The 16,732-nt window shown below is 37.8% G+C and overlaps 1 protein-coding gene across 7 annotated transcripts in view; it reads left to right on the top strand.

The window, feature by feature from the left end:
* The window catches only part of CFAP44 (cilia and flagella associated protein 44), a 148,057-nt gene that overhangs the window by 86,598 nt on the left and 44,727 nt on the right, over positions 1-16,732 (top strand). For all 7 annotated transcript variants that reach the window (XM_088837006.1, XM_088837002.1, XM_055424566.2 and 4 more), the window contains 5 exons: positions 2,655-2,851; positions 6,742-6,916; positions 7,059-7,236; positions 10,202-10,702; positions 16,210-16,413. In XM_088837006.1, coding sequence (XP_088693132.1) covers positions 2,655-2,851; positions 6,742-6,916; positions 7,059-7,236; positions 10,202-10,702; positions 16,210-16,413 — 1,255 coding nt within the window. The remainder of the gene's footprint in view (positions 1-2,654; positions 2,852-6,741; positions 6,917-7,058; positions 7,237-10,201; positions 10,703-16,209; positions 16,414-16,732) is intronic.

The raw sequence follows: 16,732 nt of genomic DNA, 5'->3' as shown, positions 1-16,732 counted from the left end.
AGGGATCAAACTCATGTCTCCTGCATTGAAGACAGATTCTTTACCACTAAATCACCCAGGAAGCATCAAAAGTAAAATAGAGGCAAAGGACTCGTAATGAAAGATGACAACTTTCTATCTGATTCCTCTTATGCATTAATGTGACTTCCCAGAGGAGACTGCTTTTTCTTTCTGCCTTTTTTAGATATAATTTACATACATAAATGCATAAATCTCAATGCATTTTTGTAGATATATAAACACAAATATCCACCACCTAGATTAAGAACATTTGTAGCACTCCAGAAAGTTCCCTTGTGTCCTCCTCCCATATTTACTCTCCAGAGATGAATGTTTATCACCATAGATTAGTTGTGTCTGTGTCATATATATGCAAAGCTTCAGTAAGAACTCTCTTGTATCTGGCTTTATTGTGTATCATGCCTAAGATTATCCATGTTGATGCAGGTAGCAGTTTTCATTACTTTGTAATATTCTATTCAGTGGTTATACCACAATTTATTCATCTATTTAACTGCTGATGGATATTTGAGTTGTTTCTATTTTTGACTACAGTGAATAATGCTGCTGTGAACATTCTTGTGTATATGCCTTTTGGTTGACATAAGCACTTTTTTTCCCCCTAGATTTGTTTATTTGTGGCTGTGCTAGATCTTCATTACTGTGTGCAGGCTTTTTCCAGCTGCAGTGAGCAGGCTTCCCTGGTAGCTCAGTGGTAAAGAATCTGCCTGCCAATGCAGGGGATGCAGGTTCAATTGCTGATCTGGGAAGATCCCACATGCTGCGGGACAACTAAGCCTTGTGCCACTATTACTGAATCAGCACTCTGGAGCCTGTGACCCGTAACTACTGTGCTTACATGCCACAGCTACTGAAGCCTCCATGCCTAGACCCATGCTCAGCACTTATTTCAGTTTGCTTGTTGATATAACATTCCAAACCTTCTGTCTTTATATGAAATTCTCTCTGTCTCTTCAGATAAATTCCTTCTGTGGTCATCCAAATTCCCTCTTTTTATAAGGATACCAGGCATGTTGGATGAGGATCCACCCTAATGATCTCATTTTAACTTGATTACCTCTGTCAAGACTTTGTTTTCAGATAAGGTCATATTCTGAGCCACCTGGGATGGTTAGGACTCCAACATATTCTTTTTAGGTGACACAATTCAACCTGTAACACTCATGCTTGCCATCACTGGGCAGTGTCAGGTCTTTACATTTCAGTTATTCTGTAATAGTGTGTCAATGTGATTTAAATTGACATTTCCTGGATGAGTGACAATTTTCACTCCCTTTTTCTATACTTATTGGTTATTTGTCTCTTCTCTTTCATTAGATGTTTGTTCAAGCCTTTTGCTCATTTAAAACTTGGGTTGTGGTAGTCATATTCTGGATGAGACTTTTGTCATATACATGACACATGTATATAGTGACATATCTGTGCATGCATGTAAAATATCTTGCTCTACTCTGTAGCTTGTCTTTTCATCCTCATTATAGTGTCTTTTTGAACAGAAGTTTTTAATTTTGACAAAGTTCAGTTTACTGGTGTTTTTCTTTTCACTTTATCAACAGTTTCACTAACTTTAAAAAAAAATTTATTTGGCTGTGCCGCATCTTGGTTGCCGCATGTGGGATCTAGTTCTCTGGCCAGGGATCAAACCTGAGCCCCCCGCATTGGGAGTGTGGAGTCTTAGCCACTGGGCCACCAGGAAAGTCCCTATATTTTCACTAACTTTTTATGGTTAGTGCTTTTACGGTAGTTAAGGATTCTTGGCCTATTTCCAGTTATGAAATAATCCTCCATTTTCTTCTGGAAGCTCTACTGTTTTGCCGTTTTCTGCCTTGAATAATTTTTGTGGGTGCTGTAAGAGAGATCAAGTGTCTTTTGTCTCTATATTGATATCCAGTTGACCTACTATCATTTGCTGCTACGTACATTCTTTCCTCACTGGATTGTAGTGATGCTTTTTTCAGAAGTCAGGTAACCATTATGTTGAATCTATAAATCAACTTAGATGCAACAGACATTTTAAAGGAATGATTACATAAATAAATTAAATTAAATCCTAAAGTTAAAAGATGAGGAAATGTGAACCACTGCCAAAAAAATAGCAACAGTGAAATTGATGAACTTTTAAAAGATAAATCTCTATAGGCTATAAGAGGAAGGTGAGCCAGAAAGTAGTGTGAATTTCTGAGCTTAATGTTTTTATAGAGAAAATAGGATAATATTTGATATACATTTATCATCTCCCCATATATTATCTATATAACTATATGAAATATGTATTATTTTATATATCTATTATATGAGATAATAGGAAAATGAATTGCACTTCCTCAGAGTTTAATATGATCCACTTACCATAAACTGCAGTCTGTCTGAAAATTTTGACTCTTCTACATACTGGAACATCCATGGTATGCTGTTAATAATGAGATGTTTAGTATTTTCATTAGAAAATTCTACTTTAAGTACTATTCAACTTCCACTACATCCTTGTTGGTATACACATGGTTGAATTTTGGACTCAACATGATATAATGGTATTGTTTATCAGCATAGTACATTGTGATCTTATTTTATTGTGTAATAATTGTGCAGCATGATTGAAATGGTGACTATTACAAGTCCTTATTTTCCCCCAGATTTCGCAATTCATTGGAAGGCGATACTATTGTAGTTCATGCCATTCAGAGTGATCACAAGATATCCTCCTACAGGCTCGTGAAACCCTCTAAATACTCCAAGACCAAACGAGCAAGTCAATCAGAGAGAAGACCAAGCAAATTTGAGAGGTTTGAAAAAGAAGGAACTGGAAGAAAGGATAGCCAGAGAGATACAGGTAACCTAAATGACAAGAAGGCTTTTGAGTCCATATTTATCAACATTTCAAAACTGAATTCTTTTTTTGTGAGCAGAACCTCTGATTCCCAGTCATGTGACTAAGGGTGGATAAGAGCACCAAGTACTACTGATTTCTTGCTTCCCTTGTCCAACTGTTCTTAAATCTAGGATTTTCCCAGATGCTAGTTTTCCTAGGAACTGTTTGTTCCCAGACTCCTGGGCCCCACCCCAGAGTGTCGGGCTAGAATACAACTCACACTCTTTCCAAGGACATATGTGTTAAACAGAACGACAAGCTGAGAATACAGGTGTGAAAATAAATCTCTAATCCCTGCCTCCTGTGACTGCCCACAGGGTGACTGGGGTGAGAAGGAGCAAGACAGGAATTCTGGGAACAGATGTAGAGAGCCTAGTCAAGGGTAAAGGGCACTGCAGCCTGGCCAGATGTAGGCTAGAGCCCATGATTCAGTACTGACATTATTACTGTTTCACTCTTTTCATTGAGAAACCTTTAATGGCTTCTTTCTGCTTCTAGGATAACTTCGGAAACCCTTATCACATATTTAATCCTTCTGCAACATATCTCTATTTTATCCCCAATAGTGTCTTCTCATACTGCTTGACGGGCACATTTCGCTTATTGTCCTGCTTGCTACTTCCTAATTATATCTGAAACGTCCACATGCAGGTTCCTAATGAAGTGACCAATTCACTCCTCTCCTCTCTGAATTCTACCATTTTGGGGGGATCTGATCAAATTATACTTTTATTTTTTATTGCCTGGAGAATCCCAGGGATGGGGGAGCCTAGTGGGCTTCCGTCTATGGGGTCACACAGAGTCGGACACGACTGAAGTGACTTAGCAGCAGCAGCAGCAGCAGCAGCAGCATAGTTGATTTACAGTGTTGTGTTTCAGGTATACAGCAAAGTGATTGTTTACACACACACACACACACACACACACACACACACACACACATATTCATTAATCAGATTCTTTTCCCTTGTAGGTTATTACAGAGGTTGAGGATAGCACCCTGTGCTATGCAGTGGGTCTTTGTTGGTTATCTATTTTATATATACGAATTACACTTTAATTATCAAATCTTTCTGTGGCCACCCAGGGCATGTTTAATTTATTTTTCCACAGTACCATATATTTGAAATATGAAATAAAATGGTAACCATCAATATTATTTAACATTGTTCATGTATATCTAAAGTATATCTCTATGTTTGATATGCTTGAACAAAGATTGAATAATTCCTCTAGTAGGTACTTATAGTTGATAAAACTAATAGTTTTATTTTAATTAATTGTTGCTGCTACTGCTAAGTCACTTCAGTCGTGTCCGACTCTGTGCGACCCCATGGACGGCAGCCCACTAGGCTCCGCCATCCCTGGGATTCTCCAGGCAAGAACACTGGAGTCGGTTGCCATTTCCTTCTCCAACGTGTGAAAGTGAAAAGTGAAAGTGAAGTTGCTCAATCTTGTCCGACTAGTAGCGACCCCATGGACTGTAGCCCACCAGGCTCCTCTGTCCATGGGATTTTCTAGGCAAGAGTACTGGAGTGGCTTGCCATTGCCTTCTAACAATTAATTGTTACTGAAGTATAATTGACGTACAAAACTGTGTTAGTTCCAGGTTACAATATAGTGATTCCATATTTCTATATATCACAAAATGATCACTGTGATAGGTTTAGTTATTATCTGTTACCATACAAAGTTATTACTACACTATTAACTGTTTCCTGTGGTGTCCATTTCATCCCCCTGGCTCATTTATTTTGTAAGTGGAAGTTTGTACCTCTTAATCTCCCTCACCTATTTCATCCTCTGACCCCTTCCTCTCTGGCAACCAGCTATTTGTTTTCTGTATTATGAGTCTATTTCTGTTTTGTTATGTTTATTTGTTTTTTTTGATTTTTTAGGTTCCACATATAAGAGAAATCATATAGTATTTGTTTTTCTCGTCTTATTTCAGTCAGCATAACACTCTCTAGGTCATCCATGTTGTCACAAATGGAAATATTTTATTCTTTTTTTATGTGGCGTGCTGTAATTCATGGGGTCGCGGAGAGTCGGACACGACTGAGCGACTGAACTGAACTGAACTGAATGAGCTCAACATTTAGAAAACAAAGATCATGGCATCTAGTCCCATCACTTCATGGCAAATAGATGGGGAAACAGTGGAAACAGTGTCAGACTTTATTTTTTTTGGGCTCCAAAATCACTGTGGATGCTGATTGCAGCCATGAAATTAAAAGACGCTTACTCCTTGGAAGGAAAGTTATGACCAATCTAGATAGCATATTAAAAAGCAGAGACATTACTTTGCCAACCAAGGTCCATCTAGTCAAGGCTATGGTTTTTCCCGTGGTCATGTATGGATGTGAGAGTTGGACTGTGAAGAAAGCTGATCGCCGAAGAATTGATGCTTTTGAACTGTGGTGTTGGAGAAGACTCTTGAGAGTCCCTTGGACTGCAAGGAGATCCAACCAGTCCATTCTAGAGGAGATCAATCCTGGGTGTTCATTGGAAGGACTGATGGTAAAGCTGAAACTGCAATACTTTGGCCACCTCATGCGACGAGTTGACTCACTGGAAAAGACTCTGATGCTGGGAGGGATTGGGGGTGGGAGGAGACGGGGACGACAGAGAATGAGATGGCTGGATGGCATCACTGATTCAATGAACATGAGTTTGAGTGAACTCCGGGAGTTGGTGATGGACAGGGAGGCCTGGTGTGCTGTGATTCATGGGGTCACAAAGAGTCAGACACGACTGAGCAACTGAACTGAACTGAATGTTCTATTATGTGTGTGTATACCTCATATTCTTTATCCATTCACCTATCAATGAACACTTAGTTTGCTTCTATATCTTGGCTGTTGTAAATAATACTGCAATGAACATAGGGGTGCATTTATCTTTTTGTGTTAGTTGAACTTTTTCCCTTGGAAAAAATACCCAAAAGTGGAATCCTGGATCATCATATGGTAGTTCTGTTTTTAATTCTTGAGGAATTTCCTACACCAACTTAGATTCCTACCAACAGTACACAAGTGTTCCTTTTTCTCTGTCTCCTCACCAACACTTGTTATTTGTCACCTTTTTGATAATAGCCATTCTGACAGGTGTAAGGTGATATCTTATTGTGTTTTTGATTTGCATTTCCCTGATGACTGGGCTTCCCTGGTGCCTTAGATGTTAAAGAATCTGCCTGCAATGCAGGAAGATCCTCTGGAGGAGGAAATGGCAACCCACTCCAGTATTACTGCCTGGAAAATCCCATGGACAGAGAAGCCTGACAGGCTACAGTCCATGGGGTCGCAAAGAGTCGGACAAAGCTGAATGACTAACACCCTCCCTGATGACTAGTAATGTTGAGCATCTTTTCACATGTCTGTGATAAAGCCATTAATTTTAAGTTCTAGATTTGTGTGTTTCTGACAAGTTTTTAAATTGGCTGCAGACCACTACAGTTGGTATATATCACCTCAAATTACATATCAAATAGGACTCACTTGCTTTTCTCTTCCCCCATCATCATGTTACAGAACTCTTTCCCAGCTTCCCAGTATCTGCCAGTAGTCTGTTATTCACAATCATGTTCTTTTCTTGTTTAATATATGGCTTATATCACCAGTTTTTTTTAAAATAAATTTCTAAAGAGTAAAAAGTGTGATTTAGATCGCTTTATTTTGGTGTTCTAAAGTACTTATGGTGGGGTTTAATTCATAGTAATTGCTTAATATATACCATAACTATGAATTCAGTATATTCTTGGATTTTTTAAAATGTGACAGATTGAAAACAATATTTGAGTTTTGTCTTGATATTCCAAAAAGATTGAAAAAAACTGTTGGCTCTCTATATAGGTGGAAGTATTAGTGTGCCAGAAGAATCAGTCATAGAGAAAGGGAAGAAATTTCGGCCTAAAACCCTAAGTGAAATTATGGTGGAAAATCAAATTGAGAAAACAAGGAAACTTATATTAAAAGCTGAAAGGGCCCAAATGAAGATTCAGCAACGAAAAAAAGAATGGGAGGAATTGTAAGTTTTTTTTTTTATCTGAAATTGCACCACAGACTCAGAATTATGCTTTTGCTTTATGATTGAATTTGATTCTATACCTAGAATAAAGTAGAAAAGTTGGAGTTTATGTTTATGGCTGTGTTTTCGGTTTTTCTGACAGGTACAAGAGTAAACCTGATGATGACTACGAAGATCCCAAAGATGTTCAAGCCATCAAGGAGGCCCAGTTATTTATGGGAGACTTTAATTTGAAGACAGCCTCAGACTATAAGATACCTGAACACATGAGAGTCAATGCCGCCAAGAAGGAGGAGGAACTGGGACACCTAGACTCCATGGTGCTCACCCACAGTTTTCATGACAATCAGACAGTCCTTGTTTGTTTGTTTTTTAAAATTCTGCTCAGACCACCCATTTTGTTATCTGATCCATAAGGATATACAATCGTAGAAGTTTAGAATTGGAAAAGGCCTTCATCATTTTCCTAGAGTAATGCCCATTTTTACACATGAGGAAATTGAGTCCCAAAGATAAGAGATTTATCCATGGCTTCCCTGGTGGCTCAGAGGTTAAAGCGTCTGCCTCCAATGCGGAAGACCCGGGTTCGATCCCTGGGTCGGGAAAATCCCCTGGAGAAGGAAACGGTAACCCACTCCAGTATTCTTGCCTGGAGAATCCCATGGACGGAGAAGTCTGGTAGGCTACAGTCCACGGGGTCGCATAGAGTCGGACACGACTGAGCGACGGAACGGAATTAACATCGCAGAACCAGTTGTTCAAATTAGTTCTTTGGTTCAATACCAGTTTCGTGGGTGAAAGCATTATATTTTAGGGACTTTGAACCTCTGAAATTTAAACACGTCCTTGTTGGATAGTGTTTTTGGCTGCTGTGGACTACCAGAAACTTAGGAAAAGAGGCTACTGTGTTTAGCCTTTGTTTGAAGGACTTCCAGATTTTTGTAGATGATGCAATACTAAACAATTGATATATTCCATTTTGATTCTCTCTGCGTTATTTCAAACTGCTTCTAGTCATCCTGATCTCTCATACCTATTTTTGTACTAAAGTTTCCTCTCCTTGTCATAGTAATTACTTACTTTGAATTGACAAGTGACTTTTCATATTCAGAGGCTCAAATGGCATCTGAGCTAATATTTTGAGGAGACTTTTGTATATGGTCATTTAGTATGACTCTGCACATTGCCCATTTCAAGGCATCACATTGGAAAGAGTGCTAAGTTATACCACAGGTATAGTACATTTGAATATTTTATAATTTTCTGAAAAATGTAAATAAAGTATCTTGAGGAAGGAGTGTCTCTTCCAATTTCACCAAAGATGCTGTACTCGCCAGCATCAGAGATTCCAGTATGGCAATTCATAGCCACAGGTAAATTTTCATAGCCCATAACTATATTTTTCTGATCAAATGGACATTTTTAACATTATATTAGTGACAGTTTGGATTGTTTTTCTAGCTGTTTGTCTAAGGAAATTTCTGTTTCAACTATCATGTGTCATCCTTTCTCATAGAGAAATGTTTTTTCAACCACAATTTGCCAGTCAGCCAACCTGAAATTTCATGGTCCAGCTAGAGATGATGGACAGGTGTGATGTCCTGAACTGAACTGCACTATATTGAAATCTATTTTATTAAAGTAATAGCATTAAATAATATAGAACACACTAGTCCACAGGTCAGAAGATCAGAGTTCTGTTCCATTTAATCTCTGCCACTTAATAGTTATATAAACTTGGCTAGTCATGTAAATCTCCCCAAAACCTCAGTTGTATTGTCTATTAAAAACATATAGTATTTCTACCAATGAACAACAATAAGACAAGACATGTCTAGTCTTCTTTAGAGAGTTAATAAGCAGTCATTCTTTTTTAAAAAATTATTTTTTATTGAAGGATGATTGCTTTATAAGCAGTCATTCTTATCATGGTTAAATTCAAAGTCATTGAAAAGTATCAAGCATTTTATTTATTAAAAAATTAAAAGAAAAAAATTTTTAGTGGCACCAGACATGTGCCATGCCATGCCATGCCATGCCATGCCATGCCATTCCATAGACATGGCATGTTGGATCTTAATTCTCTGACCAGGAATCTAACCCACACCCCCTGCCTTGGAAACATGGAGTCTTAATCACTGGACCACCAGGGAAGTCCCTCCTCAAACATATTAGAAACAGTATCTTATACATCCCCCTCCCTGTGGCTAGTATTTAGTGTGTGAGATATTTGGAAAACTAGAAAAAGAAGCTTGGTATGTAAATAGGGCTCCTCAAAGACGTAGGCCTTATAGGCATCAGGCTGGTTTGGGTTTGTTCTTCTCAGCTTAATTTTCAATCCTCCAGATACTTCAGACGTGGCCCCAACTCACCCAAGGGCTGGATTTTGACTTTAAATCTTAATGCTTTAAAGGTTTATTCTTAAGTATATAAATCGTGTCCTCTATTTTGTTGCAGTAGCTTGTAAATACACTGAAAGTTTTATGAGACTACTTGAATAAGTGCCTTTTGATCTTTAATTTTCATTAACCTGTATATTTATGCAGAGTTACTCTTAATAGCTTTTGGGCCATCTAATTGCCTAACTGCACACAGGAGTAGGGCTGCATGTGATTATAGGCTCTGGTAAACACATTTAAGAAAGACAGACCGGGGAGAGGACTGGCAGTGAGGAAGCACCTGTGGCACCAGGAAGTAGAAGCAGGGGTGTAGCTTGGCTTAGATAAACGGAGAAGGAACCAAGGAAGAATCCAGGAATCTCTTGGTGTGACGTGATACTAAAATTCAGAATCGTGACCTTGCCTGCACAAGGAGTAACAGACATTACGTGGTCAAGATACAGGATTAAAACAGGTTAAACTGTAGTTTGATACTAGGTGGATACCCCTGAGTCTAAGCCCATGAGATCTGAGTTTCTGTCAGAGAAGGATGGTTACTTGTGTGTTCCTTACCAAAGGATGACCTTCCCCCTCCTGGAATCTGGCTGAGTATGGAGCTCAGGAAGGACTTCTGTGAGTAGTGGGAGGACAGGGGAACCCAGCCTGATAAGCTAGTTGGGGGACACCAGAGGTCATATCCAGACTGTCTCCCCCTTATGGAGAGATGAAATAGGGAAAAGCCTAACCATCAGAGAAAATAACTTGGTAGTGAACAGGAATGATCAGAAAGATTTTTTTTTCTCGAATTTTGCTAGGCATACCAGTCAAGGGACAAAATCAAGTCTTATTTCAGGCTGCCCTTTGTGGTTTTGTTGTCATTTCGCTTCCCTCCTATTCCTTTTCTCAGGCCTACTCAAAGAAAATGCACATGAATAAGAGCATCATCTCTCTTCGAGACCTTAAGGTGGCTGTCATTGAGGAAATACAGTGTCTGGTGCAAGAACTGAAGAACATTCAGTCGACTCTTCCTGTATCCAAGCACCTGCCCATTCCCCAGGTCCCTCAGATACACCCGGAAGAAGTTCCAGAAAAGAGATTTCAGTATGATGATGAAACCCTCCTAGCTTTTAAGCAACAGAGGGTGAAAAGTCCGGGTGAAAAGGCCCACCGGGTGGAACAGACAACATTTGCAGGCTCAGCTGGAGGCTTCCTCAAACTCTCTTCTGGAAAGGAGGGGGATTTAACGACACGTGATTCGTTGTCTAGAGCATCAAAAGCATCAGCATTCAGTCTGGACCTTCCAAAGTTCATAGAATTTGAAAGAGCAGATCCAACTGATGTGGAGCTGGAGATTATGAAGAGGGAGGAGATCAAACACGTGTACATGCAACAGTATTTGATCAATCGGGTAAGAAATGCGACTGCTTATTTAAAGCTGAAAGATGGAAGAGCTTGATCTAGATTCTTACTTATTTTTAACTTCTCTATATTAACCTCCCTCTAAATTCTGACCAGTCCATAACTCACTGATAGCTTGGCTTCCCTCTCCATCCCTAGACCTCTGAAAATCATTCTGTTCTGCACAGAACTTTGGAGCTTGTCAATGTTTTTCTTTTTGAAAAGCTATGAGTCAAAGGCAAATCCATGTTAATTGGTATCTAACTAAAGTCACGCTAAAGAAGTGATGGAGCAGCTTTCAGATGATGGATGGAGCATGATTTAAAACCTTCCAGTGAAAGTGAGGCACCATCTGCCTTTCACCCCTGCTCTTTCTCTAATGTATGATTTGCCCTATTAGTGGGAGTGTTCACGGTTAACAGCTAGCCTCAGAATCATGGAATAGCAAATATTTTTATTTCTAAGAAAATCAGGGCCAGGTTGGGGCCAGTTGTGTGCAGGAGGTGCTCTGAATAGGGGAGGAAAAAGTCCTTTCTTGGATTGAAAGCTCCCTCCTGCCAGTCGTACAGAGTCCCCTTGCTCAGTGTCTTTCTGGCCACACTCTGAAGGCACCCCCTGTTACCCTGCCCCCAACCTTCTTCATCACCACTATGTCTACTTCTTCCAGTCCTGTTTTCTCAGTCTTCTTGTTTCTCCCCACTCACTTCCCTCCTTCTGAGTTTCATCTGTGCGTTTTTCTTTGCTATTTCCTTCTACCCGCAATGACTTCCTTTCAAAGTTGCCATCATTTAAAACTCAGCTCACTTCCAGACTCTGTCCATGATCTTCTGCCCATACTACATACTCTCGTTTCTTCTAAACTCCATTTGCACTTACAATCAGCACCTCATGCTTTATACTTATTTTTCCTGCTGTTTTGTATTGTTAGTTTTGTTTTATAACTTAGATTATACAATTTTTAATTGAGGTATAGTTGATGTACAATGTTATATGTTACAGATGTATAATAAAATGATTCACAGTTTTTAAAGTTATACTCCATTTGTAGTTACTATAAAATATGGTGCACAATAATCATTGTAGCTTATTTTATACCTAATAGTTTATACCTATTAATGTCATACCCTTATATTGCCCCTCTCTTCTTTCCTCCCCCGACTTGTAACCACTATGTTGCTGTCTATATTTCTGTTTCCTTTTTGTTATATTCACTAGTTTGCTTTATTTTTTTTAGATTCCACATATTACTGCTCAGTTCAGTTCAGTTCAGTCGTGTCCGACTCTTTGCGACCCCATGAATCACAGCACGCCAGGCTTCCCTGTCCATCACCAACTCCCGGAGTTCACTCAAACTCATGTCCATCGAGTAGGTGATGCCATCCAGCCATCTCATTCTTTGTCGTCCCCTTATCCTCCTGCCCCCAATCCCACCCAGCATCGAGTCTTTTCCAGTAAGTCAACTCTTCGCATGAGGTGGCCAAAGTATTGGAGTTTCAGCTTTAGCATTAGTCCTTCCAGTGAACACCCAGGACTGACCTCCTTTAGAGTGGACTGGTTGGATCTCCTTGCAGTCCAAGGTACTCTCAAGAGTCTTCTCCAACACCACAGTTCAAAAGCATCAATTCTTCGGTGCTCAGCTTTCTTCACAGTCCAACTCTCACATCCATACATGAGCACTGAAAAAACCATAGCCTTGACTAGAAGATATGTATCTTTCTCTGACTGACTTATTTCACTAATCATAATATTTCCCAGGTCCATCCATGTTATTGCAGATGTCAAAATTTCATTCTTTTATATGGCTGAGTAGTATTCTATTTCACATATGTATGTATCACATTTTCTTTTTCTATTCATCTGTTTATGGACACTTATGTTGCTTCCTAAGTGTTGCTTCCTTAGGATGCATTTTGAGAGACCTCCCTCTTCACATTCTTGACAATATTTGATATTTGTGTGTGTGTGTGTTTGATGATAGCCATTCTATGAGGTGTGAGGTGATTATCTCACTGGTTTTGATTTGCATTTTCCTAATGATTAGTGATACTGAGCATTTTTTCATGTGCCTATTGGCAACCTGCATTTCTTCTTTGGAAAAATGTCTATTCAGGTATTCTGCCTATTTTTAAATCATTTTTTTGATGTTGAATTGTATGAGTTGTTTATACATGTTGTATATTAACCCCTTATCAGTCATATCATTTGCCAGTATTTTCTCCCATTCAGTAGGTTGTATTTTCTTTTTTTTTTTTTGGTGATTTCCTTTGCTATCTGAAAGCTTTTAAGCTTAATTAGATTTGTCTATTTTTGTTTTTGTTTGCTATAAGAGACAGAGCTAAAAAAATATTGCTATATTATGTCAAAGATAAATCATACTTATGTTTTCCTGCAAGAATTTTATGGTTTCCAGTCTTACATTTAGGTCTTTAACCCATTTTGAGTTTATTTTTGTGTATGGTGTTATAGAATGTTCAATCTCTTTTATATATAACTGCCCCGTTATCCCTGCATCACTTATTGAAGAGACTTTTCTCCATTGTATGTTCTTGTCTCCTTTGCCACTGATTAATTGACCATATGTGCCTGAGTTTATTTCTGGGCTCTCTGTTCCCTTTCATTGATTGATGTGTCTGATTTTGTGCCAGTATCATACTGTTTGATCATCATTACAACTTTGTAGTATGATCTTGAAGTCAAGGAGTATGATTCCTCCAGCTCTGTTTTTCTTTCTCAAGATTGTTTTGGCTATTTGGGGTCTTTTGTATTTCCATACAAATTAAAAAAAAATTGTGTTTCCATGAAAATTGCTATTGGTATTTTGATAGGGATTGCATTGAATCTGTAGATTGCTTTGGATAGTACAGTAATTTTAACAATACTGATTCTTTCCATCCGAGAGCATAGTATCTTTTTCCATCTGTTCCTGTGGTCTTCAGTTTCTTCCATCAGTTTCTTAGAGTTTTCTGAGTATAGGTCTTTTACCTCCCTAGGTATTTTCTAGGTATTTTGTTCATTTTGAGGTGATGGTAAATGAGATTGTTTCCTTAATTTCTCTTTCTGATAATTAATTTTTAGTATATAGAAATGCAAAAGATTGCTATTTATTAACTTTATATCCTGCAACTTTACTAAATTCATTAATGAGCTCTAGTAGTTGTCTGGTGGTGTCTTTGGGATTTTCTATGTATATGTCATCTGCAAACAGAAATAGTTTTGCCTCTTCTTTTTCAATTTGGATTCCTTTTATTTCTTGTATGATTGCTGTGGCTAGGATTTCCAATATTATGTGGGATAAAAGTGGCAATAATGGGCATCCTTGTCCTGTTCCTGATCTTAGAGGAAATGCTTCCAGTTTTTCACCTTTGAGTATGATATTAGCTATGGATTTGTCATATTATGACTTTTATTATGTTGAGCTAAGTTCTCTCTCTGCCCCCTTTCTAAAAAGTTTTTATCATAAATAGATGTTAAATTTTGTCAAAAGTTTTTCTGCAGCGAGATAATCATGTGGCTTTTATTTTTCAATTTGTTAATGTGGTGCAACGCACTGATTTGTGTCTACTGAATTATCCTGGCATCCTTGGAATGAATCTCATTGATCACAATGTATGATTATTTAAGGTACTATTGGGATCAGTTTGCTAATATTTTGTTAAGGGCTTTTGCATCTGTGTTCATCAGTGATATTGGGCTATAATGCTCTTTTTTGCGTGATTTATTTGTCTGGTTTTAGTATCAGGATAATACTGGCCTTATAGAATGAGTTTGGAAGTGTTCCTTCCTCTGCAATTTTTTGGGATATTTTTAGGATGGCTGTTAACTCTTCTGTAAATGTTCGATAGAATTCACCTGTGAAGCTATCCAGTCCGATTCAGCTTCATTACTGGTAATTGGTCTGTTCATTTCTGTGGTGTCAGTTGTACTCCTTTTTAATTTCTGATTTTATTGACTTAGGCCACCTCCCATTTTTTCTTGATGAATTTGGATTAAGGTTTGTCAATTTTATCTTTTCAAAGACCAGCCTTAGTTTTATTGATTTTTTTTCCCTTTATTCTCTATTTCATTAGATCATACAGTTCTTGAGGGAAGGGTCACATATACTTCTGAGTCCCCTGAAGGGTCTAGGACAATTCCAGACATATAGTAGATATTCTGTAAAAAGTTTTGATTGATTTAATTTTAACTAGTTATTAATTTGACAAATATTTATTGGCCATTCTATGTGCAGAAACAGTGTAAGCTAGGTAGTAGGGATGCAACAGTTCCCAAGTCAGACATGTGCTCTATCTTCATAAAGTTTACAGGTATGAAGTGTAGTGAGAATAAAACAAGCATAACCCTTACAACCTTGGACACCTATGTGGTATAGTTGCAGAATGGTGTTGCACTAAAGACAATATAGTCCTGTCTCCAAAGAAGCTTAAAAATAATTCAGACTTATTAAGCAAGCATTAAAAGGGAACCCGCTTAGTCTATAGTCAAACATTAAAAGTTTAATTTTTTTTTTTCCTTGGTTTGTTTTTTGTTTCTGTTTTTTAGCTCTCTGAAATTCTCTAGCAGTTTCACTGCCCCAGACTCACAGATGTCTTCCTCTTTCTCAGCCTTAGATTGAACCCTCACTCACTATAGGCGTTACATAGTCAAGGCTTCACATCATGTACAGCCTAATGAAAAACATGGAATGGTGTGTATTCTTCCTGTTGTACTAGTTTTTTAAGAGAATCTGCCCTTGGGGCTGTCTTTTGCTTTCTTCATCTCCTTTGGGATGGGACAAGGGAGAAGGTGTGTCCAAATCAAAGTAAAACTGAGGATTTAAGATCATTTGAAATGGCAGTGGAATAAAGTCTAGACCAGGACCTGAGTTACTTGAATTCTTATCTGTAAAAAATTAGTTTTGGTCTCAAGGAAATCATTTTTAGTCTCAATTTCATCTATAAATAAACTAAGAAAAGAAGATTGAATAAATTTCTTATGGTTCCACAATTATATTTATCTATTTAAAAATATTTGCTATTCCATAGATTTGAAATTTTTCAAAATAAGGTGAGGAAAGTAAAAATTTTTTAGTGCTTACTGTGTGAAGGACAGTGTAGAGATACTGTGGGGACGGAATGGAGACAAATATAAACAATATCCATGAAGAGCTCATAGTCTCCAATTTAAACAAAGATTTAATCAAGATTTATTTTAAAACTCTGATTTAAAGTAGGAAGGACATTCTTGATCAATGGGTAAATCAATGATGAAGAAATAGGTGGAAGGACTTCAACTTCCTCAAGAATTCCTACCACTTAATAAATTTAATTTATATTCATTTAATACCACTGATGAACTGATTTATGTGACTACATACATACACATGTGCCTACTCACCCACCTTTATAATTTTCCATCCAAAATAAGGGCAGAATAAACAAAATGCTTTTACCCAAACAAATCAGTATTGTTGGATAGTTTTAAAGATGCTCTTACCTGTTTTAAGCTTCTAACATACCCTCAAATCTTTTTCTACCTCAGATCAAAGAACTGATTGTCACTTTTGATGCAGAACTCCGTCTCCTGAGACATCAGAAACTGAAGTTAGATACTCAGATGAAATTATCTGACCTGCACCATGTCACATTATTTCAAGAAATGCTTCTCCTGAAGAACTTTGAAAAACAGGAGAACATACTTCAAGAGCGTGTTAATTCCTTAGACAAAGAGGAACAGGACATGCAAGTATGAATGATCAAAAGATTGCTAATTGGCTACAGCCTTAGTTATGGAGGGGATTCGATTCTTCTTTCCTTCTTCTTAATTTCCCGCCTTGTTCTAGTCTGCATCTCTTTCTTGTCTTCTTTTCATCCTCCTTTTTCCTGTTATTCCTGTTTGCTCTCTATTTTTGGTAACCTTGCTCAGGGAACAGTGAATCATAATTTTAAAAGAATTTGATCCGATATCTTATAAAGTAGGAGAATAAATTTTTCAAAAGTGACCCTTATGTTTTGTTTACCTATGGATTTAAAATTGTTGTTAGTAGTTATCATGTGAAGTTGAG

The sequence above is a fragment of the Moschus berezovskii genome, chromosome 1 (genome assembly GCF_049115385.1).
Source record: "Moschus berezovskii isolate FMDL1 chromosome 1, NW_MosBer_1.0, whole genome shotgun sequence".
NCBI classification, from domain to species: Eukaryota; Metazoa; Chordata; class Mammalia; order Artiodactyla; family Moschidae; genus Moschus; species Moschus berezovskii.
The sequence above is the reverse complement of the archived record's forward strand: the minus strand, read 5'-3'. Positions and strand labels throughout refer to the sequence as shown.